This window comes from Eublepharis macularius, chromosome 8 (assembly GCF_028583425.1).
Source record: "Eublepharis macularius isolate TG4126 chromosome 8, MPM_Emac_v1.0, whole genome shotgun sequence".
Lineage (NCBI taxonomy): Eukaryota > Metazoa > Chordata > Lepidosauria > Squamata > Eublepharidae > Eublepharis > Eublepharis macularius.
The window spans coordinates 81,227,458-81,254,272 of record NC_072797.1 but is presented as its reverse complement, the minus strand read 5'-3'; the positions used below and the strand labels follow the sequence as shown (position 1 = coordinate 81,254,272).

General features: G+C 44.1%; 1 protein-coding gene across 1 annotated transcript in view; it reads left to right on the top strand.

The window, feature by feature from the left end:
* FBN2 (fibrillin 2) overlaps positions 1-26,815 on the top strand; it is a 286,019-nt gene that overhangs the window by 71,154 nt on the left and 188,050 nt on the right. Inside the window, exon 7 of the mRNA XM_054986552.1 lies at positions 12,159-12,284. Coding sequence (XP_054842527.1) covers positions 12,159-12,284 — 126 coding nt within the window. The remainder of the gene's footprint in view (positions 1-12,158; positions 12,285-26,815) is intronic.

Here is a 26,815-nt window from a genome sequence, read left to right as displayed (position 1 = left end):
AGCCTGTGCGTCCCAGAGACACGACACCACGAGGGGCAAGCCCGCGCGGCCCACCACCCATTAAGCCTTCGCCGCTGCGGCCCTTTCCGCTTCGACCACAACTAACCCCGCCGCTGCAGCCGATACGTTTGCCACTGGAGCAGCCCGTAAGACCACCTCCGAACCAACCGATGGGGCCTACACCACTACGACCCCACCAACCCACCCCTCAGCGGCCGATCATTACTCCGCCGCACCGACCACCTCCACCTCAACCGCTACGGCCAGCACCTCCTGCATTGCCACCAGCCAGACCGAGATTGCAGCCGCCTGCCCGACCCAGACTGCAGCCACCAGCCCAGCCGAGAGCACCACCACCAGCCCAGCCGAGAGCACCACCGCCAGCCCAGCCGAGGCCGCTACCCCCGGCTCAACCGGTGATGCCGCCGCCAGCGCAACCAGCACCGCTAGCACAACCGGGTCCCCCCATACCTCAAGTGCCATTGATGCTTCCGGCGGACTTCTACCCAGCACCGGCTCCGAGGCAAGACCTCCCAATGGGTTGGGTGAAACTGGAAGCCACTTTTGATGGGGATCCCTCCAAACTGGGCTTTTTTCTAGTGCAAGTCGTGCAATTCTTCAACCGGTGGGGACACCTCTTCGGCAGCGAGGCCAGCCAAATTGAACATCTCGGCTCCCGCTTACAAGGGAAAGCAGCGGACTGGTACGTAGGACTATATAATATCGGGGCCCCAGAACTCGATACTCTCCAGGGGTTGGTAGATGCTATTCGAGCACAATATGAAGACCCCTTAGAGGAAACCAGGGCCCGAACAGAATTGCAGGCCATTAAACAGGGCAGCATGTCAGCGAGAGACTATATCACGAAATTCCGACAATTGGCTGCCAAATGCCCTAGGTGTGAGGAGTCCACCAAAATCATCCTGTTCAAGCAAGGACTAAACCCGAGACTTTTGGACAGAGCCCTCATGCAGGACAATCCCCCTACCTTGTTAGGTTGGATCCAACTTGCATGCGAAGTTGAGAATCGCATTTTGGAAGTCCGTTTGGTTGAACAACAACAACAAACGGGACAAAGAAGACCCTTGACTTTGCAGAAGGGAGGACGGGGAGCTGGGTACGCCACCCGTGGAGCGAGAGATGCTAGATGGCAACAAGGGCTGTGTTTGCAATGCGGACAAGCCGGTCACTTTGCAGCACAATGCCCCTACCGGCCTGTGCAAAGACCTCCGCTTCAACTAAGGCGCCCAACCCTTGCTCCATTTCCTACTCTCCAACGCCCGATTCCCGCACCTCGAGCGAACAGAGGCCGCGGCGCTTCCCAAAGGCCCGCCTCAGAGAGGGGACTAGAAGCGGAAGAAGTTATGGAATACGACCCCGCTTCCCCAAACGCAGAAGTCAATCCAGAGAGCCCCCAGTCGGGAAACGAGATGGATCTGTCGTAAAAGGGCCCAAACGACAGATCCGCCCCAAGCCCGTTCCTGCACCGAACCGGCCACCTGGGTCCATTTTATTCATGCCCGTAACTCTGATCAACCCAGAGAGAAAAATGCACATTCGGGTGCAAGCTCTAATCGACTCGGGCTGCTCAAGAGACATCATAGCCCCTGCTCTAGTTAATGGACTGGTTTTACCAACTCGGGATTTAAAAAATCCAGTAATCTTTGAACAAATGGATGGTACCAACATGAATCCTGTTACAACTGAAACCATCCCGGTGATCACAGGCATGGGACAACATTGGGAGAAGAGGTCCTTTGTCATCAGCTCTACTGCCAAGTACCCGTTAATCCTAGGCAGCAAATGGCTATGTGATCACAACCCCTACATAGACTGGGCACAGGGATGCATTACCTTCAGTCACGCCAACTGTGAAAATCACCGTTGGAATCAAAACTGGGGCGAAGACCCTACTCAGAAAGAAAAGGCCCTCCTTACCCAAGAAGAAGTCAACCAAATACCCGAACCTTACTGGCCTTTTCTAAACGCTTTCTCGGAGGAGGAAGCGGACACTCTACCCCCGCATCGACGAACGGACTGTGCGGTGGAAATCTTACCAGGAGCCTCGCTACCCAAAGGACGACTCTACCCCATGAGTCTCCATGAACGCGAAGAGCTCCGGAAATTCATCGACACCAACCTTCAACGTGGGTTCATCCGCCCAGCCTCTAGCCCCCACGCCGCTCCGGTCCTCTTCGTAAAAAAGAAGGATGGGGGACTCAGACTCTGCACAGATTTCCGGGGACTGAACGCAGTGTCCACCAACAACGCCTATCCTCTACCGCTCATCCGAGACCTTCTCAACGTCGTGGCCCAAGGTAAGATCTTTACGAAATTAGATCTAAAAGATGCCTACTTCCACGTTCGTATCAAGGCAGGGGATGAGTGGAAAACCGCGTTTAATACGCCCCTCGGACAATATGAATACTTAGTTATGCCTTTTGGATTGACGGGAGCCCCGTCTGTATTCATGTCCATGATAAACGAAGTTCTACACGAATTTCTGTACAAAGGGGTGGTGGTGTACCTTGATGATGTTTTAATTTATTCGGACACCGAGGAAGAACATGTTCAAATGGTACAAAAGGTCCTAGCCACCTTGATGAGGAATAAACTGCCCATCAAATTGTCCAAATGTGAATTCCATAAAACAGAACTCACTTACCTTGGGTATTGTATCTCCCAAGAGGGTCTGAAAATGGATCCAGCCAAAATACAGGCGATACAAGATTGGCAAACGCCCACCACCCGCAAAGAACTGCAATCCTTCCTGGGTTTTGCCAACTTTTATAGAGACTTCATAGCAAATTTCGCCCAAATCACGCTCCCCTTAACAGAACTGCTGAAAACCAAAGATAAAGGGGACCAAGCTAAGAAGCCCTCTTCCAAATTACAATGGACCCCCGATTGCCAAACGGCTTTCGACTGCCTAAAAGAGCAATTTGTAACAGAACCCATCCTCTCCCACCCCAACGAACAATCCCCCTTCATAGTACAGGTCGACGCCAGCGATACGGCGATAGGGGGGGTTTTGCTACAGAAGGGGGAGGATGGAAAATTGCGTCCTTGTGCGTTCTTGTCTAGAAAATTTTCTGCGGCGGAAAGGAATTGGAATGTGTGGGAGAAGGAGGCCTTTGCAGTAAAAGCAGCCCTTACTAACTGGAGACATTGGCTGGAGGGGGCGCGATACCCTTTTGAGGTCTGGACAGATCATAAAAATTTGGAGGCCCTCCGGAGCCCACGCAGACTGAATGCCAAGCAATTGCGGTGGGCGGAATTCTTTTCGAAATTCAACTTCACTCTAAATTATCTCCCGGGCAAAACTAACTTTTTGGCGGACGCCCTATCGCGCATGCCCCAACATAGGAGCAAACGGGCGGAGACGGTCGACACGGTCTTCTCGCCTAAGCAACTTGGGGGCGTGGTGACTACTCGCAGCCGCGCCAAGCAGCCCCTCCCAGCCAACCAGGAATGGAAATCGAAACTTAAAGCTGAAATAGAGAAGGAGGGGGATAGAGCTCCGCGGAGCAAACTGACCCAATCCCCACAAGGGGATTGGTTGGCCGGGGGCAAGTTGTATGTCCCAGACAGCCTCAGACTGGAAATTTTGCAGCGCTGTCATGATGCTCCCACTGCTGGACATTATGGGTATCTAAAAACTTTGCATCTCGTCCAAAGACAATTCTGGTGGCCGGGCATGCGCAAAGACATTTCCCAATACGTTAGTTCCTGTCCTGTTTGCCTCAGCGCCAAAACCAGGAAAGGGAAGCCTCCGGGTCTCCTGCAACCATTGGAAACGCCAAACAGACCCTGGGACGTAATATCCATGGATTTTATTACTGATCTACCTATCTCAAAAGGACATAATTGTATTTTAGTGGTGGTAGATCTGTTCTCCAAACAAGCACATTTTATCCCCTGTACTGCTATACCCTCCGCGCGAAAGCTAGCGGATCTGTTTTTAAAACACATCGTGAAATTACATTCTTTTCCGTCCAAGGTGATTTCGGATCGCGGCGGACAGTTCATTGCCAACTTCTGGCGGGAGCTTTTGAAAATGTTGAATATTGAACAAGGCATCAGTTCAAGCCACCACCCACAAACCGACGGACAATCCGAAAAGACTAACCAAATTTTAGAACAATTCCTTCGTTGCTACATTAATTTTCAACAAGATAATTGGGTGGACCTCCTCCCCCTAGCCGAATTCTCCTATAACAACAGTGTACACGCTTCAACGGGAGAGGCACCATTCAAAATTGTGTACGGGACTCACTTCGATCCCTTCCCGTTAGACGCACCCCCTCTCCATTCCTCTAAACTGCCAGATGTATCTTCATGGTGGGGGGAGGCGGCGCAGCAGTGGACTCTTATTAAGAAACACCTTGAAAAAGCCAAACTGGATTACAAAAAATACGCAGATCGCCATCGTGTGGCCGAATGGGAATTACAACCTGGAGATCATGTGTATATTTCCACAAAAAACCTAAAGCTAGCTCAAACCAGCCGCAAACTCGCTCTAAAATTCCTGGGACCTTTTCCTGTGCGCAAAATAATAAATAAAGTAACTGTTGCTGTAACTTTGCCAAAAAACCTGCGCCATGTGCATGATACGTTCCACGTCAGCCTTCTAAAGAGAGCTCCCACCGACAACAAATGGCACATCAAAGCTCCACCCATTCCAACTTTGATTGACGACCAAATACACTATGAGGTACAACAAATCTTGGACTCTAAGCTCAAGCGAAACCAGCTTTTTTACCTCATTCGCTGGAAGGACTTTGATTCTGGTTACGATGAATGGGTGAACTCTGCACATGTTCATGCTCCTAGATTAACCAAAGCTTTTCATACTCGCTATCCATATAAGCCAGGGGGGGATCTATTTTAAGGGGGGCAGAATGTCAGGTCCAGTATGTATCTAAACTGTACTGACTCCATTTTCTAATGCTTCTAGTGTTTAAGTGCTTTCTCCCCAGGTGCACCAGTTCCCAGGCAGCATTCCCACCAGAGGAGATTGTTGTGTCTAACACCGTTCCACCAAGCATTGGCCTTGAAGGAGAGCAGCTTCCCAGGACTGAAAGATGTTGTTTTGAGAACTGTGGGGGGAGGCTGTTCCAGATGGGTATTGTTACTCTGTATCCTATGCTTGCTCTTCATTGGTAACAATGATCATGTACCATCCTGAGTCTCCTATTCAGGACAGTGGACTATAATGGACCTTTTCTGCAATAAAACTTCCTTTGCCAGACACTGGACTTATTCTTGCCTCTAAAGGGAACCTTGCAGAGAGTGCCTTATCTAGCCACAGTCTGACAGATAACTAGGTTAAAATGAAACAGGTGCGAGTTGGAATAGACACAAGACATTTATCTGCAACATGCTTAGCAAAATGATTGTAGTAGGCTGCAGAAAAGTCTACCTCCTCCTGTAGGCTAGAGACCAATAGGCCCCAACCAGGGGTTGGACTGTAGTTATGCCTGGACAAAACCTGTTTCTAAAGTGCTTTTATTAGTGTTACACCAAGAATTCTCTTGCCTCTGCAGCTTTGGTTGCCAGTTAACTGAGCATGACAAATATATCTAAGCTATCCAATGAACAGTTGACATTGTTGCAAAATTACACTGTGAAAATTGAAAACAATGTGGTAATTCAGCCTGTGAACAATGAGTGTTTAAAACAACTATTTTTTTAAGTTCTAATGTATGTAGTTTCACATTGCTTTTTATGAAGGACTGAATACCCTTCACTCAACATGAATTAGAATCTCAGCTACTGAGTAGCTTGTGGTCTCAAATCTTTAATAAAAGAAACAAAACATTGAAGGCAGAAAGAACGATAATATCAGAATTTTGACAAGGGATAAATTCTGAAGAGTGCTGATTGTAATTTCCATTAAGCTAGACAGAAAGGCCAGTTGCAAATATAGACTGTAAATTCATTCCTGGACTTTGGGTGGTCTTTTAATTCCAGCTCCTTCTGGCCACCAATAGTTGAAATTTAGGGACTGGTTATGCATGGCCTTCATTCAATTGTAATAGAGGAACAATGAAAAAACCGCCCCTTTCCATATTATAATGGGGGGGAAAGCCAGCTTCTACTTGGAGAGTCCAGCAGAATTGCTGTTTTTTGATTCTCTTGAAAAAACCATTTAGATTTGCAGAAGTAGCAGTTTTACAGGGTGTATCCAGATATGGATCTCAGTTTTTCTTTACGTAGGTTTTCATCTAAAGTCAGTAGTAGTGTGGCAGTAGAGACTGCAAACACCAGTTGTACTGTGACACTCCCCTGTGGCCAGTCCAGTGGGTTTGCCCTCCATCGTCTTGTCCAGTCCACCCACGAGGGACCTCAGAACTGGAAGATGAAGACTTGTTTCTCTCTGTTTCAAGTACTTCTGCACTCTCTGCCTTAGTGGTGGGTCTTCTCTTCTGCTCCAGCCTGCTGTTAGTCCCTCTTTAAATGAACCTCAAAAACCACAACTCCAAACAGCCCTTCCACTCCCTTGCTAGCTTGTCCAACCCCGCTTTGCCAGCTAACCTACATGTAGCTGTGCTTGATGGAGGAGAATGCCCCTACCCCCACGGCTGGATACTCGCTCACTGGCCCTTTCTTGGGCAGGCTTGGGAGGCTAGCTGGGCAGGATATCCTCTTCTCTGCCTAGGATCCACCTCCCTTAGGCTTATGGGGACTGTTGCTGATGGCGGGCTCCCGGCTGCTTCTGAGGATTTCATTTGCCCTGTGGTGTCCCATGCTGACATCCTCAACATGTACCCTGATGTTGCCTCTGCTACTGGAGAGGTTCTCTGTGTTGTTGGGGCCTTCTCTGCTGGGGCTGTTCTTGCTGCTGCTATCATCTCTGCTCCCCCAGCCTCCTCTCTGGAGTTGCTGGGGTGAGTCCCATATGTGCTTAAGCTATTACCCTAAGTGGGGTAAAAGGTGTATGAGAGTTGAACCTTTTGGTGTTCTCCTTCTGTCAAGAACTATGGCAACATCCTGGTCTTTTTAAAATTGATCCTTTTCAGACAGACAGGGCAGGATTAGTTCTGTTCTGTGCTTGGGTAGCTCAATTGATAAGGCATTTGACTCTTTCTCTGATGATCTGGGATTTGAACCCCTGCTTCTGTATATAAACTCAGCGTAGTTTTCTTTACAAATAATTTTATTTTGGTGTTTTTCGAACAGCATAAGGCTATTCATAAAAATAGTATAGTAGCAGCACTGTTATGAATAGTGAAGAAGAGAGAAGACAGCAAAAACTTATAAAAACATTTACAAACCCTTACATGGAAATAAGTCCTGTCTTGCCTGTTAACTGTCATGTTTCCTGTCAGTAGAAATAGAAAGCTAAAAAATAAAAAGCATGGATGTTGATGATGGAGTGTAAAGCTAGTTGTACTTACTAATTACTTTATAATGTATGTATATATATATATATATATATATATATATATATATATATATATATATATATATATATATATATATATATATATATATATATATATATATATATATATATATATATATATTGTCTTTTTGCTACAAATCGATTGACAAACAACATTTTTTTTAAAGTCCATGTAATCAACTTTCTGTTGCATCAGATGCCTTGCAGAATCCTAAAGTGTGTTTTAAATAAAACATTTGGGTTCTTGTCATGAAGGGAGAGAACTAACTCAGAGAAATGAAATGTTTGTGGTAATTAGCATTTACATGGTTGTGTTGAAAACAGATGAGGAATAAGTTCAGCAGAGATTACCCTGATGAGAAACACTATGCTAAGAACATATGCGGTCAGATCTTATGATACAAGATTTCAGTTCAGGCTGAAAACAGAAGACATTAATCATTCATGCCTCACATTTTTTGAAGGCATATTGTAAAAAAAGAGGCAGTCTTAACTAGAAACTCTAGCTCACTTTTATACAAAGGCATCTTACAGTGTTATTATGAAAACGAATATGTGTTCATATATCTTCCCACAATCTGGATGCCATTCACTCTTACAGAAAAAAAATGAATGAATGTACTTTGAGGCATTGTATGGAAGCCACAACTAGAGATGGGCATGATCCGCATTACTATAGAAAAAAACCACGATAATGGCGATCGCGTGATTGTGACCCGGCAGATCGTTATCATCCACGGCCAATGATCCAGCGATCGGGAGGGGCCTGGATCGGGGCAATCGGGCTCAGATCGGGGATCCAGACACTCAGGCACCAGCAATCTATTCCCCTGGCAACAGAGCCAGGGGAATGCCTGAGCTCTGTTTGCCCTCCTTCTGTTGCCCTGGAAACCGCAATGGAAGCCCAGCTTTCCTTGATCAGCAGGGCTTCCTTCCAACCATGGAGCAGCAAAGCAGTCACCAGTTGGGAGAAGACACCCAGGGGAGGGAGGGGGAAGGGGGTGTTCTGTAGCCATGGGCACTCCAATCTCATCCCTGCAAACCCTGATAGGCAGCTCTGACGGCCAAACACAGACGGCCAAACACAAACACAGATGCCGCTGGCATCACCCACCGTTTCTGTATCGCTGGGAACAGCGGGGCACCCCTCCGCTTTTGCCTCCATGATCCACGATCCACGGATCGGGAACGAGAGATGCTTGGTGCAGTTCGTTAAATCAGGATTGTCGCCGGCGCCGATCCATGATCAGCTTGATCGTTCATTTTTTTTTGATCGTGCCCATCTCTAGCCACAACCTTTACTAGTACTATTGCATTAAGTGTTCTGATTTTCCCCGAGAGGCATCTTGTGGAACGTGTGTTCGAGCATGTGCCATGCATTTCTCTGTGTGCAGAACACTCCGAGGTGCTCTCCCCCCTCCCCCCAGGGATCCTTGTGTTATACAAGATCTTCCTTCTCCAATGTTCTGCCTTAATAATGGATGTTTCCTAATGCTGGGCTAATACTGTATTGGCAAATATCTTGTATTGGCAAACTGCTGTGTGACTTCCATCTGAGTCCCTTATTAGGAATTGCACTGATACATCTACATCAGTAAATCAGTTTTTGCGATGCATTCTATATGTGGTGCATGCTATCTCATTAGTGGTTACAAATCCTAAGAAAGGCTACACTAGTAAAATGAAACATTAATTAAATTTTAATTCATAAACAGTTTCACATTTGTTTGAGTTAATTATTTATTAACATATAAGTCTCTCGTTGCTCGAGGTGGTTTTCAAATCACAATTTAAGACATACAAAGTACAATAATACCCCAACTGGCCCTCTTCCGCCCATTAAAATGGCCCCCTCAAAACACTTTAGAGACAGCAGACCCCCATCTCAGGGAGCCTGTTGCATGGGAGATACTACAGAAAAATCATGGGCTATAGTCAGTGCCAGCCTGGGGAGGGGAGGGGAGAGCCAGTAGATAACAGCATGAAGGCATATAGGGAGAAACATTATCATAAGGATTACATTTTTAAATTATATAAAGCATTCTCCTGAAGTAAATATACAACCCCACCCCTATTTTTCTTCAGAGCTTTTAAATGCTAAAATGAATCCTACATTTCTATAAATCTAAGCTCCTACACAGTATTTCTTTAAATGTATTTTATGAAGCCTCAGCTTCTACCAGTATTTCTGATCTTTAAGCTTGCATATAAGCTACCCAGGCATCAGTAAAAGAAGTAAAAGATCGTGTTTTCAAATCTTATAGGTAGTTATCATTTACCCAGAAAACTGTCTACATAAGCAAAAAGCCTTTTTTCACTTGCCAAATATTATCAAAATCAGTAACACATGAGAACACTCTACCTAATGTATATCATGTTGAATTTCTTGAAATATACAATTTGGCCTGCAGAATAAATTTGATGTTGCTGTGACATTATAGGTCAGAAACATAAATAATTAGAAAATGGACAGTATGAGAAACTAAAAAAAGTCTTATCAGGTAGTTTTATAATTTTATAAATTGAACAAATACAGTTCGGATTTAATGTTAGCATTCTGCTCAGCCAAATGATGCTACAGTAGTACCTTTTCAGAGTGGGGCATAAGAAATATCATAATATTTAAAAGAGCTACTTGCATAAATTGAAATCAATATGGCATGTAACCAATGACCTATAAAACTACTGAATAGTAATTTGCCACAAACTTTAACTTGGACAGAATCAGAGCCTTCACTGTGTAGAGCTGTGTGATATGTCCAGTGAAATTTCAGATTTAATTTATGCACTTATCTGGATATCTATTATAGGTTCTCTGAGGTCTTAAGAAAAGGTGCATTCATAAAGCTGTGTACTGCAGCATAACATATCACTGGTCTTTCCTTTTTCAGCATTAAAATATCTTTTCTTCAGTGTGAGAGGAAAACTTAGCGGATTTTTTGTTTCCTTCTAACACAGTAGTTAATTCCTAATTATTTAATATCTTCTTCTCATTCAGCTTTGAAATGTTTTCTTGTGAGAAAGTCAAACAGGGACCCTTTTTAAAAAAGTAATGGCTACCAGAGGACTTATATATTGACGTTTGTGAATTAATTTTCTACTTATAACATCGGTAATTGGCTAATATTAACGTGGGCAAATAAAAGGTATACTTATGATAAATACCAACATGTATTAAGTACACATTGAAATTCAAGGTCAAAAACCAAACATAGTACATTACAGCTAAGAACTAAAGAAGTTATTGGAAACACTGACATGGTTTATAATATCAAGTTTATGATAAAATACTTCTTTGGGTGGATTATACAGCTTTCCCCCCAACAGAGTTTTTTTCTTAAAATATTTGGGCTGCTTCAAGTACATGCATATACATTATTTGATTTTTCACCATTTCATTATTCAGCACATAAACACAGCAAAATGTCTGAACAGACTCCTTTCAAAGGTTTGAAATTATGTGAGGTAACATAAAAAAGTTCTATGTGGTATTTTGAATGTCTTATTTATTTATACAAACCATTTATATGTCACCTTTCCACTCAAACAAAGGAACACTATTCAGGGAAATGAATGTGTGACACTGATATTCTCCTGCCAATGTCATACTTTGCCCATATGTTTATGAAATAGCCTGCCATGCAAACATGCTAGGATCAGGGTAGTTTGCATATTGGTACTAGATACATTGAGGATCTTTAATGTACTGAACTTGCATTGCAATCACATAAGATAAATTCCACTGCCACATTGCCATAAATTTTCTCTGTGAGTAATCAGCTTCACAGTCACCACACAGATAAATGTCAAAAATCTAATTTCTCCTGTGTGTGATGGCTGTGGAGTCCTCTTCCCTTTGGACTTCATCAGGCAATCACATTGCAGACCATTTGGGCACATCAACTATTGCTTATTAGAAAGAAAACTGATCAAATAAACCCTCGTTAACAGTATCGTCATCAAAATATTCCAGATTTTATATATTCCAGGAAGAATATGCTGGGGTCCACATGGCTTTACTTCATCCCTAGCCTAAATGATGCATTTGGAGTCTTTACTATTCTAAATAAACTCAGTAGAGTTTCAGGAACACAGTATAAACATTTACTGCAAATTTACTTAAAACTGTTTGGCAATCAATGGTTATGATAAACTATGTTTAATTAAATGACTACATGCTAAAGTCTTGTTTGCAGCGGTCATGCCGTTGGTCACCAGATCATTGGAATGAAGAGGTTTTTTTAAAAACTGAAACATTTCCTGTTAACAATAGGTATCAATGCACCAGTATAATACAGGAGATTCTGAGGCAAACTTAATTAATTTTCAAACATTTTTCTGAAGAAAACTTTTATAAATGGGATAAAATATTTATTTTGTTTTAAATTATACTTTTATTCATGTAAACCAATTGAATGTTTTTTGGGAAAGCAATGTAATTTTTTTAAAGGAATAAACTGATGATTTTCTAATGTAAAACAATTAAACTATGGCCAAGTACACATTTTAAAAAGCACGACCATAGGCCCTTCTTATCCCTGTTATCTTCAATTAGAATACTTTCCATGTATGGCATGGTAATAACCAGGTAAAATTGCTATCAAGCTTTGTGTGTATATTGTGTACATATTGTATATTGTGTACATATTGTGTATGTGCAGAACTCAGGTAAGATTTATTTTCTAGGATTGCTTAGGACCAGGATCCATTCATTCTTCATGACAGTTCTAACTGCCTGTTTTCTTTGCAGATGTTGATGAATGTCAAGCTATCCCTGGAATCTGCCAGGGGGGAAACTGTATCAATACAGTTGGTTCATATGAGTGCAAGTGCCCTGCTGGCCACAAACAGAATGAAGTAACACAGAAATGTGAAGGTAAATCTAAAGGGGAATGTACTTTGATGGTGTTCACTGTCTCAAGTTGCTTTAAGGTTTTGAAAGAAGTATAAAACTCATTTAACTTAAATAACAGGAACTGGCTGCAGAAGTAATTATCTCCCTTCAGAAGAATAGGCACTCATTTTTTTGCTGACTGTAGACCCCATTTTGCTACCTACATTGTTCTCCAGGAACAGCATTTTGAGGAGCTCATGAGCTGCAGCAGGAGAAGGAAAATGTTGAAAATCTCATCCCATGCTGTAAATGAATCACACCAGTGAAAAATAACCCTCAGGTTTAGCTCCAGATCAAAAATAAAAGTTTAGCAAAGTTTTCAAGTGTTATAGTGATACAATAAGGTGAAGTAATTTTGTTCAGTTTTTGTTGCTGATTTTAAGAAACTTTTGTTTCCATAAATAATAACAACTGTAAGACAAAAATTCACTTGGACTTTTTTTGACCCATTTGAGTCATGGAGGTTAGTTTAAGACTGCTGGTCAGAAATTATCAAAAGAAGGAACAAGGTTTGTTGGGAAGCTTCCTGAGCATAAGAGCCTGGTTGAGTTGCAGTGATGCAACATGGCTCTTGTACTGCTACAGTTTAATACTCTACAGCACTAGGTACAAAGTAAAAAGCCCCCAATGTATAGTTTAGAACAGGTCCAACACATCCTTTGATGCAATACTTTTTGAGCTATCAGAAGATAAATGTCTTATTTCTTAAGCTTGACTGTGCTTCAACCCACATCAGTGGGTTGCTCAGAAGAGGCTTCACAACTGTAGGGATCTGCCAGCTCCCGGTCCCTCTTTCGACCTATCCCTCTCTGGAACCAGTCTAACTCTTCCCAACGACATCTCCTGTCCTGTCCCTCCCGTCCTTTCCGCGATGGCAGGACGGTGGGTGATGACAGCTTGGCTGCTGCCGCTTTTGGCCATGAGGGGCAGCTCTGCTGCTGCTGCTGCTGCTGCTGCTGATACTGCCCTGTGTTGCCCTATCTATGGGCTCCTGCTGACCCCTCTGGGTGTGGGGGGGATGGGTCCCTCCCATCCTTTCTGCGAAGGCAGGAAGGTGGGACATGTCCGCTGCCGCCGCCAGCCTGCAACACAGTGGCTTTCTCGGCTCATGGCTCTCCAACGAAGGGGGTATTCCCAGTCCTGCACCATGATGCAGCCGGCGGCAACCCATTGTCCTCTCCCTGGCAAGGTCCTGGACGTTCCCTCTTTTGACTTCTCCCTCTCTGGAACCACTCCAACCCCTCCCGACCTCTCCTGCCCACGCCATCCTTTCCACGAAGGCAGGAAGGTGGGTGATGCCAGCTACCACCGCTACCCAGCTCTGCTGCTGCTGCTGATTGTGGTAGGGCAACACAGCATGGGGGCATCTATGGCTTCCTGCTGACCCCTCTGGGTGGGGGGGAATGGGTCCCTCCCACCCTTTCCGTGAAGGCAGGAAGGTGGGTGCTGTACTGCTGCCGCTGCTTCTTGGCACAAGGGGCGGCTCAAAAACTTTTGTAGATACAGTTTTGCGGAAAGGTAAGTTGCGCTCCCATCCATGGGCACTTGCTGTTGCCCCTGTGCATGGGGGGAATGGGTCCCACAACTCACTTCCTTTCCGTGAAGGCAGGAAGGTGAGTGATGCTGGCGACAGCCTCCACTGTGACACAGGAGGGGTGGGCAAGCCTCTTCAGCAGAAGTCTGCGCAATACAACACAGTGGATGTTGGGGTCGTCCGTCCTAGTCATGCTGCACAATGCGGCCAGGAAGCCTTTGTCCTTTTCTCCATGTCAACTCCCAACTTTCCCTCTATCAACCCCCCCTCTCTGGAACTGCTCTGACCCCTCCCAGCCACCTCTCCTGTCCTGTCCATCCCATCCTTTCGATGTAGGCAGGAAGATGGGTGATGCTGATGGGAGCTTACGCCACTCATTTGAAGTGCCTGTCCTGCCTGCACAGGAAAGGTGTCTCTGAGTGGCGTGTGGACTGCTCTATCAGCACTCAGTTCCTGAGGCTGCTGGTCCCTCTTTCAACCTCTCCCTGTCTGGAACCACTCTGACCCTTTCCAACCTCTCCTGTCCTGCACATCCAGCCCTTTCCGTCAAGGCAGGAAGGTGGGTGCTGCACTGCTGTCTGTTGGTTTTAGCCATGAAGGGCAGCTCAGAAGCAGTTGCTGTCCCTTCTGAACAGGTGGGAATGGATCCCGCGCCGCGACTCCCATTCCTTCCGTGAAGGCAGGAAGGTGGGTGACGCGGGGGGGGGGCAGCCTACAACTGCACATGTGGGCACCTACCTGTCCCCCACGAGGGGGGAGGGCATCCTCCACTGCCTCAATGGCCAGCACGTGAGCCTCTGCTTCTACATGTTAGGTGGATGGCCCCACCTCCCACCCTTGGTTCTTTCCTTCCAACTTTCCAATGATGGGATAACGTGGACAGTAATGCGATCCACCTGTCTGCCCAATATCCCTGAACACGGTATCGGTCTCTCCTGTCTATCCAATACAGGTATTCCATGTATCCATGCATCCCTCTATCCTATACGCCTATCCCATACAGTTATGCACCTGTCTATTGAGAAACCTATCTATCCCATACACCTAAACATCCAGTGCTCCATGTCCAGCTGGTGCATTTGTGCAGTGACAGCCTCTGCAGCATGCACGGCGTGAACAAGAGCATTGGCTCCAATGCCATAATGTCTTATCTGGTGGACATGTGTTGGTGTCTCTGACCCACCAGGGTGTGTGTTTGTGTGTGCAAGGCCTCCACACACACCATCATGTCTTGCTGGAAGGTTTTCTTTGCAGACTGTTGCTGGGTCATTTGGTTATGCGGTGGCTGCAGGCATACTGCATTGGCAGAAAGTAGCCTCGGGGAGGTCTGGTGGGGGGTGCTACTGGCCAGCAGCCAGACCCCCCCACCCATGAAAGGGGAGGCGGCCCACCTTCAGGTCCACCGCACGAGGCCAAAGTGAACTGGAGAGGGAGGGTGGCTCCATTTGTACTGAATGGGAGTTTCCTGGGGGTGTCAAATTTGGGAATGTATAACTCCGAGATCCATACTGCAATCTTGACCAAACTTGGGTGATGGCTGGAGAAGAGCATGCTGCATATTCTCTGTGAATATGGGCTCTCTAAGTGCTAAAGGGGCCACTCTGATGCCGACGAACACCAAACGCGTTAGTTAACGGGACATGTTCGGTTCCGGTCGGCTGTTCGTGTTCGTTGTCGGGAACGAACACTGAACAGCCTGTTTGGGGTTTTTTTTCCTGTTTGTGCCCATGTCTAATTACATCCAGCAGGTTCATTGGCCTATAGTTAGCTGGATAAGTTCGCTTCTACAAATTCGCCCACATGTTGTAGCTGTTCCTCCTTCAACTTCTTCAGCTATGGTTAGAGTAGAAATAGCTCTACCCAGAATAACAACCTTAGCCTATAAAGCAGGCATTAACTATTGGCTGAAAATCATCTTTTGCATATCCTTAGGCCTTTGGCATATGAAGAGATGAAGGATAACTCATGGCACAGTTTTGTATTGAGATTAGTGGCTAGCCTTGGCTTCTCAGAAGAATACCCGAGGACCTTTGGATTCTATGTAGACAACTTTTTACTAAAACAAAGATTGTTATACTAGAGCCCTTAAACTGATGCTGTACTAGTAGGCACCTTGAGAACAACTCTACCATATATGCAGTTACTTCCTCCTGTCTTGACTCTTCCAGTGTACTTTACTGATATAATGAATTATAACCACAGATAAACCTTGACTAAGGCACACCTATATATTCTACTACTCACAGTCTTGAAAGGCCACTTCAGTGAATTCCTTATAGCAAAATAGCCTGCTCCTTTAATTATAGGTCTATTGAGGATTTGTCCCATGACACATTCCAGTGCCTGAGATTTGAGGCTGAATGCAGTAGATTTTTGAAAACTATTATATGGCATTTCCCAGGAAGCTCAGACCAGGAGAAATTGTTTTATTATTGGCAGACAGGGATGAATCCATTACTCTACAAATGGCAATGTCTGCTTCTGCCATCATAAATCTAAAAAAGACATGAAGCCTGCTAACTCAAGCATGACCACAAGCTGCTTTAGGTCTTTAGTCTTTGGATTGTATGGTGTTTTTTATTCTGAGATATTTTAAATGGTTCTTCTGAATTTTAATCTTTTGTATAGAAATGTCCAGATTTTTTAAAACAAATTATCTTGATGGACATTTGATTTTATCTTGTATTGTTGCTATGGCTTTGTGCTAATGCAGTAAAGATTGATTGATGATGATGTAATAGTATATTGTGCTTGAGGAAGTAAAGCTTCTCGTGTTGATTGGTTTCTTGATGTGGTAGTACAGAATGTTCATTTGCTCAGGGAACTTAACAATTTGCAGTCCATCTTCTTTGAAGGAAGGAACACTTTTGGTTAGAGTGAGATTAAAGATACAAGGGCAGATTGAGGATTTGGAAGAGGTCCTGGAATGTAAGGAAGATGGAAAAGAAGTAGCCCAGAGGCTAGGAAATTGAAGGGATGGTGCAAAACAGGCTGTGAACAAAGAAAGATGACTAGGGGTGTGCAAAAATAATCAGGTTTCCCGCTTTGGGAAACCCGAAAAAAGCAGAAAAAAGAATTGGAAATAAAGGATTCTTGAAGTGGCAAGTTGCTTTGGAAATCCTTTGTTTGACCCACTTCGGTGTGCTCTGTAAAGATTTGGAGCACACCGACAAACTACCCCCACACCTCTTATTTCACCTGATTGGAGGGGGAGGAGGGAACCCCCTCCTTCCCTTACCATTGGGTGAAATAAGCAGTGAGGGGGGGAGTACAAACCCCACCGGAGCAGATCATCTGCTTGGCGGGGTTTGTGGCAGGCCCTTTAAACTCCATCTCGGTCACGAGGGAACCCAGGTGAAGTGTGGAAGGGCCCTTTCCAGCTGGCTGGAGTGAGGGGAGAGAGTTTAAAGAGTCAAATGCTCCCGGCGCCACTTGCAAACAGCATGGGGAGCACTCTTCCCTTCAAACTCTCCTCCTTTCCAGCTGGCTGCAGCAGGAAGAAGGGCATTTCACCCCAGCAGGCTGCACTCAGCTGCTTTTCAGGGGTTTCCCTGACAAGCAGCTGAGTTGGAGATTTAAGTGTCCCTCTCCCTGTTGCTTCCCAGCAGCACGGAGAGGGAAATTTAAACCCCGGCAGGCTGCACTCAGCTGCTTGTCAGGGAAACCCCTGACAAGCAGCTTCATCTGGCATGAAATGCCCCTCTCCCTGCCACTGTGCTGCAGCAGGGAGAAGGGTATTTCACCCCAGCAGGCTGCACTCAACTGCTTGTCAGGGAAACCCTTGACAAGCAGCTGAGTCAGGGATTGAAATGTCCCTCTCCCTGCCGCTCCCCAGAAGCATGGAGAGGGAAATTTACACCCTGGCAGGCTGCACTCAGCTGCTTGTCAGGGAAACCCCTGATAAACAGCTGATTGGCGGTTTAAATGTCCCTCTCCCTCCCACTGCGCAGCGGTATGGAGAAGTACATTTCAACCCCTTGATCCGAAGCTTCTCAAAGCTACACAAATAGCTTTGGGAATCTTTGATTCGGGATTTCCGAAACGGCCCTGGTACGCTGGGGCTGTTTCAGAAATCCTTAATCTTTGCAAACGAGGTCTGATTTGGGAATCGGAAACCTGAAGTGCACACCCCTAAAGAGGACTATAAAGAAGAGTCAGTAAAGAAGAAGACTTGAAAGAGAAGGAAGAAGACATGGGGAGCTGCAGCCAGAATACTGAAATTCTGAGGGAAATTCACAGCATAAGCACAGACATACACCTCAGACCAAGAAAAATTGTATACACAGTTTATATCATATAACATGCATCTAGAGTTATTTTTAAAGACGCTAGAACTCTTTCAGATATGTTAGCTCCAAGGCTGCTGTAAATATCTTATTTAATGTTGACTAAGAATTGGTACAACATTATTAACAGAGAAAGAGACAGAGAGAGAGAGAGAGAGAGAGAGACCTTACTAGTGTACCATGTATATGTTAATTTTTTTGCTCATTTTTAGTTAACTCACAAAAGGAAAATCCAATAAGGGGCTTTTACTTCAGGAAACCTTTATTCCCAATCTCTCCCCGACACAGTCCTGGGAAAGAGACTTTTGTAACAGGACCAATGGATTTTCATATCTATAATGTTTCCTTAAGTTGTTCTTTGCTAGTGTTCAATATTATAAATAATAGGTTTGTAATTATAGATAAAACTTATTAAGCTTAACAGAAATGAGAGCAACATATATACTTGATGAGTCTCAATTTCATTTTTAATAAATGAAAGGGAAACATTATATACAAAATTGTACAAGTATTTACTTGGAATGATTTCATAAATAAACCAACTATGGAATAAATAATAGAGGTAGTGGTAACAATAAATAGAGATATGCTGTATATTTTCTCCATGAAAAACCGTTCTGTCTTTACTAAGTGAAAATTTGACGACGTACTGTTTTCATAATGGCAATTGAAAAAAAAGAGGTGCAGCAGACAGCTGTGCTTGCTAAATATAACTTCACAGAGTACAGATATTGCATAGACGAAGTAAGTGTGTCTGTGTTCTTGGCTTTTTGTTGTACAATGGAATGTTGTTTTTTCACAAATTATTACTTTATGTAGTTTTATTTCAGTTTGGGTATTTTTCACCTAAGCTTTAATTTGCGTAAGGAATACCCATGTGATACTGCTTCTTTGCTGAAATGAAAAAAAGCCCTTATATGCATGATACATTAGCCTCTATGAATGACAAGTTAATTGTTACTTGTGCACAGAAGAGAAAATGTCATCTCCATATACAATGTTCTGTTAAAATCTTAGAACTTTCGTCTTGTTTCTGAGAGACAGTTTTTATATTACCTGCCTATTGTAATACAGCACTGTTTCCCCCCCTGTGCTTTCACTTCCAACATTATATTTATTTTTCATATATTGGCAAGATTGGAGTCCAATAGCACCTTAAAGACCAATAAGATTTTCAGGGTATAAGCTTTTGAAAGTCAAACTTCCTACAAGCTTGACTTTTGAAAGCTTATACTCTAAAAATCTTGTCGGTCTTTAAGGTGTTACTGGAATCCAGTCTTGCAGTTCTACTGCTGACCAAGATGGCTACCCACCTGAAACTATTTTCTTTTGTTGATTGATTATAGGCAACAACTTTACACATGTAACATTTTTGCTCACTGTGAAATAAGTTTTATTGATATCAAGAGCTGAATGAACATAAAGATATTGCTTTGTCTTAAATGGATTATCCACTAAAATTCCATGCTCAGATTGATAACATTCACAAGGAAGTCATCTATGGAAATTAATTTGTTGTATATAACTAGTAAGGAAGATTCCACTTCAAAGTGTGTGTGTGTGTGTTCATGTGCCATCAAGCTGCCTCTGACCTATAGTGACCCTATGAAGAAAAGGCCTCCAAAATGTCCTGTCATTAACTGACTTGCTTAGATCCTGCAAACTGGAGGATGTGACTTCTTTTATTGAGTCAAGACATCTCATTTTAGGTCTTCCTCTTTTCCTACTGCCTTCCACTTTTCCTATCATTATTGACTTTTCAGAGAAACTTGTCTTCTCATGATGTGACCAAAGTATGATAGCCTTAGTCTTGTCATTTTAGCTTCTAGGAAGAATTCAGGCTTGATTTGATCTGGTACCCAGTTATTTGTCTTTTTGGCTGTCCAAGGTATCTGCAAAACTTTCCTCCAGCACCACATTTCAAATGAACCCATTTTCTTCCTGTCAGCTTTCTTCACTGTCCAACTTTCACATCCATACACAGTAATGAGCCCCAGAGAGTAGAGGTGGGCACAGACCTCATAATGGACCTAATTTCCCCTCAGAATTACCTTGTTCGGTATTTGCGAACACGCAGGCCATGGGCACTTTTTTTTCATGGAAGCGCCGAATTTGGGGGCATTCTGTCTGTCTGTCCGTTGGCCCATTTTGCCAGGTTTCCCGCCGTCGCCACTCAATCAATTTCCTAGACAACGGTGTGGAGCCACCATCCCCATTTGGAACACACCAATCTCAGCCCAAGAAACCTTGATTGGCAGCTCTGTCAGCCAAACAGAGACAGCCTATTATTCTGTAGTGTTTAAGGGAAAGCGTGTGAAGCACCGGTTCACTTTGCGGGAGGGAGAGCGAGTTAGCTTTCTTCTGCTTGCTGCGGAAGGTTTTTTTTTTGTGTGTGTTGCACATTGCGAGAGCGGCTTGTGCCTTAGCAAGGGGCTTTTGGGCTTTGGTTGCAAGAGGGCTTGCTCTTTCCTCCATTCCTGTTTAATTTTTTTCGCCTTTCAATTCTTGCTTGCTTGGTGAGAGCACTTTTTTAAAAAATCCTTTTACCGTGCCATCGGGTTGCTCTGATTTCTTTCCCCTTTCAAAACCTTGGGTTCTGGGGCTTGATTTTTTTTTTCAAACTCTTACTTGCTTCTGGGTTCCTAGTGGATTCTATTGTGCTCTGACCCCACCCCCTTGCAGACCTGCAGTGGGTTTAAGGCAGCTTTTGGTGCTGTTTGCTTGAGTTCTTTCAAAGCCTTTCCCCAAACAGAGAGTGCCCTTTTCTGGTGCTTTCCTTCCTGGCTTTTGAGGTGCCTGGGGGGCTGCTATTGGGCCGTTTGAAACACCCACTCTCAGACTACCTGCAGTAAGCTTTTGGGGCTGCTTGCTTGAGTTCTTTCAAAGCCTTTCTTCCCCAAACAGTGTGCCCTTTTTCGAGTGCTTTCTTTCCTGGCTTTTGAGGTCTTGGTGGGAGCTATTGGGCTCTCTGCAGCCCAATGGGGAGATTTCTGTTCCCCTTAGGAGACTCTCCTTCCCCCCAGAATCACCTCTGTCCTGTCCTATCCTGTCCTGTCAAGGGCTGTTCCTGTGTGCCCAAAGAAATCCACTCCCTCCCCCACAATTTAATCTCCTCTCAAAGATTGTCTCTGTTCTCGTGTCCTTTCCAAGAGGCTTTCTCCTGCTGTCTCCCCCCAAAAAACGTCTCCTTGACTGTCCCCTCAGTCCTCCTTTCCCTCCCCATTCCAGCCCCAGAGTAGGTTTTCTGCTGCCAGGAAGGGAATGTACTAAAATGAATGACAGGATTGCCCACTGGAAATCATGGGAGGCAGGAATGCCAATTTACTTGCATGGGCCCCATTGAAATACATTACAGCAAAAAAGGGGGGGCAAAGAAAATGTGGAATGAATTTTCCAGAAAGGTCTCTAGGCCCAGATTAACTATACAGGAACTGGAAAGACAGGTCCCACAGTGCAATGACAGCCCCTGGAAATAGCAGAAGGTTCTGGGACTGGAATGACAGCCACCTGAGTGGAGTGACAGCCCCTGGGTGATGCTCTGTATTCTTGGTGCTTGGGGGGGGCAATCAGTGGGAGGGCTTCTAGTGTCCTTTCCCCACTGGCAGACTTCCTGATGACACCTGGGTTTTTTGGCCACTGTGTGACACAGAGTGTTGGACTGGATGGGCCTTTGGCCTGATCCAACATGCTACACCCAGGGGCTGTCACTCCACTCAGGGGCCTGTCATTCCACTCCCAGAGCCCTTCTGCTACACCCAGGGGCTGTCACTCCACTCAGGGGCTTATCATTCCACTCCCGGAGGCCTTCTGTTTCTCCCAGGGATCGTCTTTTTACTCAGGCATGTCATTCTAGTCCCAGAGCACTTTGGCTACACCCAGGAGCTGTCACTCCACTCAGAGGCCTGTCATTCCAGTCCCAGAGCCCTTCTGCTATTTCCAGGGGCTGTCATTGCACTGTGGGGTCTGTCTTTCCAGTCCCTGTATAGTTAATCTGGGCCTAGAGACCTTTCTGGAAAATCCATTCCACATTTTCTTTGCCCCCCCCTTTTTACTGTAATGTATTTCAATGGAGCCCATGCAAATAAATTGGCATTCTTGTTTCCCATAATTTATAATGAGTCCTCCAGCCTTTCCCATTATCCCACCAGGGACCATCATTGCCCTCTGGGGGCCGACCTTCCTTTCTCAGAGGAAGATTCTCCCTCTCCATCCCAGGTTTTCATTACAACTTTTGGGTGGTGCGAGGCAATGCCAACCAGTTGGCTTTTGCAGCTCCTATTTTCTGTACTGGAAATTTCCAGTGGCCACTTTGGGGGCCTGTAACTCAGACATCCGAAATGCAATCTTAACCAAACTTGGTGGGTCGATGGGGGAGAGGCTGCTGAAGAATCTTTGTGAGTTTGGGCTGCCTGGGTGTGGCAATTTCAAAAACAGCTTTGTGCGAGCATATTAGTGGGCCATTGCATATCTTCTAAGCATCCTTTCCAGATTCCCACATCTTTACTGTGTGGTGAAGCTGATGCAAGGATGTACTGAACACAATGATTCCACTGGATCCCAAAGAAAGTTGCATAAGAATGCTTTAAATCTTCCATTAGCCTGCCTTGCTGTTTAGAAAATTTATGTAGTTGTTTACCCAACACTGTTGTGTGTTCCTGCCGTAAATGTCCTCGGTGTTATGAGCAGAATACATAAGAAAGTAATCAAAAGTTAGATTATATCATGTGTTGTGTAATTATATCTTCTATGTTTTGGTGCTTGATTCATATTTTATAGCTTTTCACAATGAAATAAGTTATGGAATGTTATTTATTTCTTAGTGAAGAGACATTCAACTATATATATTCCTGCAGAACAAGTGAATATACTCCATACAACTTGAAGAAGAAAGTTAGGGACCACTATACATTAAAGAAAATCAGTTATGCAAGCGGCATGATGTTTTAGAAATGTTCCTTCTACAGACAGGGCAGGTCCTGAAATTATAATAGACATTTCCTTTTCTTGGCATGAACTAGCTATGAAAACAAGATAATATATGTTTTAACGTACAGTAATGTGAATACCACAATCCCAGAATATTTCTTATTACACATGGGTTGAGCACTGGAAAGTTTAGAAAATCATGAATATATTCCTTAAAAATATATTTGTTGTTATACCTACAGAATTATTTTTCCTGTGTTTTAGATCTCAGTGACCTTGAATGTATCAGGCAAACCTCTTTTTTAACCTTTCCAAATATATGTTAGTGGAAGCAGGGCGTATAGTGAATTAATACACTGGTGAGTTGATTGCTCAGACTTTGCCTTATAGTAGAAATATGATTTGGATATCAGGCCCTAGCTTCCATGAAAGAGAATGTTTGTGGTTCTCTAGCGTAAGTTCCCTTTTAACTATTGCCTTTCATGCCAGTCAAAAGAGACCCTCCAACATCTTTAGCAGAGAGAAGCAGCCTCTGTATCCCAGTGGAGAAGTCTACTGAAATGGGATAACGAAATGTGAACATTTGGTTGATGAAATATAATAGAACACACTCCTGTACAAAATACTGTTATACAAAGTACAGTTATTCATAAATATGTCAGGTTTTTGCCCAGGCACAGCTGCACTTGGCGCCCTACCAACTGTCAAGGGCTTCTGAGAGGCAGCCTCGCCCAGCCTCGGCTGGGGCACAGCTGCATTTGGCACCTTAGCGAGGGTTTCAGGTAAGCGGCCTTGCCCCACCTTGGCTAGGGCGCTACTGCATGGGATACCCTAGTGCCTGGTGAGGGATTCTGGTAAGTGACCTCACTCCTCCTCAGCTAGGGCACCTCTGCACTGGGCACCCTAGCGCCAGCGAGGGCTTCTGGTTAGCGGTCCTGCCGGCTGTGGCGGGGGCGCCTCTTCCCTGGGTGCCCTAACAACTGGCGAGTGCTTCTAGGAGGCTGCCTTTAGGTTCATCGCTGGCATCTGGTCCATGGGGGGGTGGTATACATCACCCTCACATCCTCTCATCCATTCCTCTGTCCTGCCGGCCTCTTGCCTCCTCTCCAACTCCCTTCCATACAAAGCAACCTCCTTCTCCTCCAACTCCTCTCCTTCTCTCTCTCTCTCTCCTTCTCACGCTTTCAACTACTCACTCTCTCTCTTTATCTGCTCCTTAACTCTCCACACCGTTCTCCTCTTCTCTCTCCTTTTTATGGGGGCCTCTGGGAGGAGTGCCCACCCTATCCTCCCAGCCTTGCCCTATCCACACGAAAGCCCATTCCCTCAGGCTTGACGGGCAGCAGCCTCGGCTCCCTGGCCCCCTCCCGGGGTTGGCTGCTCTCTCTCACCCCACCTGGGCTTCTAGCATCACATTGGAGGGTGGGGCTGGCTGGCTTCCACCTGCCCCATCTGACTTGCTGTGGCCTGGGCATCTCTTTCCCTCCCCGGCAATTCTGGCCATGGCATTGCCCTCTTCCGCTGCCCCTCCAACTTCCGGGGCAGTGGCGGCCTTGCTCCATCCCTCTTCCCGGTGGGTCTCCAGGGTGCCGGCATGGGTGGCTGAGTAGCTTGCTCCTGGCTGTCTCCTGTCCCCTCCTCCTGGTAAGTCCAGGGGCTGAGCTTCGGACCCCGGACAAAATGTATCATGTAATTGCATCTGTATAGATTTGTAACCAATGAGGTAGCATTATAATTATTGCGCCATGGATTGAAATGGGTAATTTTTACACTAAATTAATCTATGTAAGTCAGTGTGGAATGCAAAATTAATATAACCACAAGAAAAAATTGTTACTGATCGCTACAAAACTTGGAAAGATTCATTCCAAAAGGCTCTTCAGAAAAAAAACCCAATTATTTCCAAAAACATAACAATGAAAAGAAAGGTGCCAATAGGTATTGCGCAGTTGCAGCCAATAAGTAAGTCAAGATATCATGGAAAGCATTCAAAACACTGTCCATATTGAAGTGAAGTAGCTCTGAGTCTGGTCACTGTCTTGATGGAATGAGTAACTTCTGGTTCTCGAGTTCCATGAAGAAAGGAGGATATAAAATCAGTGTAATAAATAAATAGAAGATGGCAGAGTAGAATATATGTGAACACTAAAGTCTGGAAACTGTGTTTGCTGCCCATGGAGTTGATGCATCCAGTCTACAGGTGAGAACCCTCAGAAAAACTTTTGTTTATTTGTTTGAAAGGACATGTGTTTTGTTGCAGTACTAAACAACTGGGATGTCGAGGTCAGTTTTACTTCTCATCTCAGTACTGTAGTTCCTATTTCTGTCCTACTCCAATATGAGGGTAAAAGGCTAATTACTTAGCACTCTTGAGTGCTGATATTGCAGTGATTCTTTAACATTAATGAAGATAGTTTCAGGTGGGTAGCTGTGTTGGTTTTTAAAATGCTAGTGGATTCGAACTTTATTCTTATAGGGCAGACCAGCAAGATTTCCAGGGTATTTGATGAAGGGATCTTGACTCTTGAATGCTTATATCCTGGAAATCTTGTAACATACATGAACACTACCTTTCAAAGTTGATACAAACTGGAATCAATCATTTATGACCTCAACATGATTTCATAAAAATCTTTAATAACTTCCACGTATGTATGAAGAAGCTTGTTATTCTGTCCAGTATATCGAAAGCTTGGTATTCATTCACTACACAGAATTCTTTCATATCATAATCTACAAAACCAAATGTGATTACAGGTAGTAAAGAATCTCTTCTTTTGTGTAGGTTATTTTTAACCATAATTTCACCAATTAAGTTCAACTTCTCTGTAGCATAATTTCTAAAATATGGATGTGATGGTAAATCTCAGTGGCTTCTTTCACTATTATTTTCTTTTTCTCTCTCTGACATGCACACATTTACACACTGTACTCAGTCAATAAAAGAATCTTTGTTTTAATTTGGGTTTTATTTAGGGTATTTTTTTTTACAGAAGTGATCTCACCAGCAAGCGCTCTGCCCACTCCCTTCCCTTCCTCAAGTACATAAAGCCAGATCAAACATTACAAAGGGGCAAAAGTCTTACTTAGGCAAGATGCCAGTTTTTAACAGGAGTGGTATGACTTTGACATTAACTAACCAGTTTTTTAAAAAAGAAAAATAAACTAGTGGTCATGCAATTTCAGTTTCTTTTTCACCTTTTGGACTTCAAAAACCAGATGTATTTTAGCTTGCTTAAAGGAAACCTTTTCCTGGCAGTAATGTAAATAAGTGTTCACATTACACTGTCAATACCTTGCTTACCAAAATTGATTAAATAACTTGAGTGCACAAAACCTACTGTAACTTAATATAACTAGTACTCTGGGCTTTTTACTGTGGACCCATAGGTTAATTAAAGTTTGTATTTTTTACTGTTTCATTTTATTCCCAAGGATTTTCAGTTCAGTGTGGTAGTCTAATCTTAGGAGGAAATTACAAAGGCTTAGTGATTTTTAAGGATCTATGGCTTAGACGTACATATTTATTAAATGTTTTTTAAAACTCAGGAAAAGTAGCAACATTAAAAAAAAACTAATAAATTTTTAAAAATAATTTTAAATTTATGACAACCTTTAAAAGCTGGCCTGTATAATTAACAGTGCTGTCCTAATGGACTTAGAAGGATGTACCTCTGTTTAGGATTGCACTGTAGATCTTATAATGCTTTAAAAATGTATTTGACTTTGAGCCTCATAAGATAGTATTTTCTTTCAAGGTTTTGCTT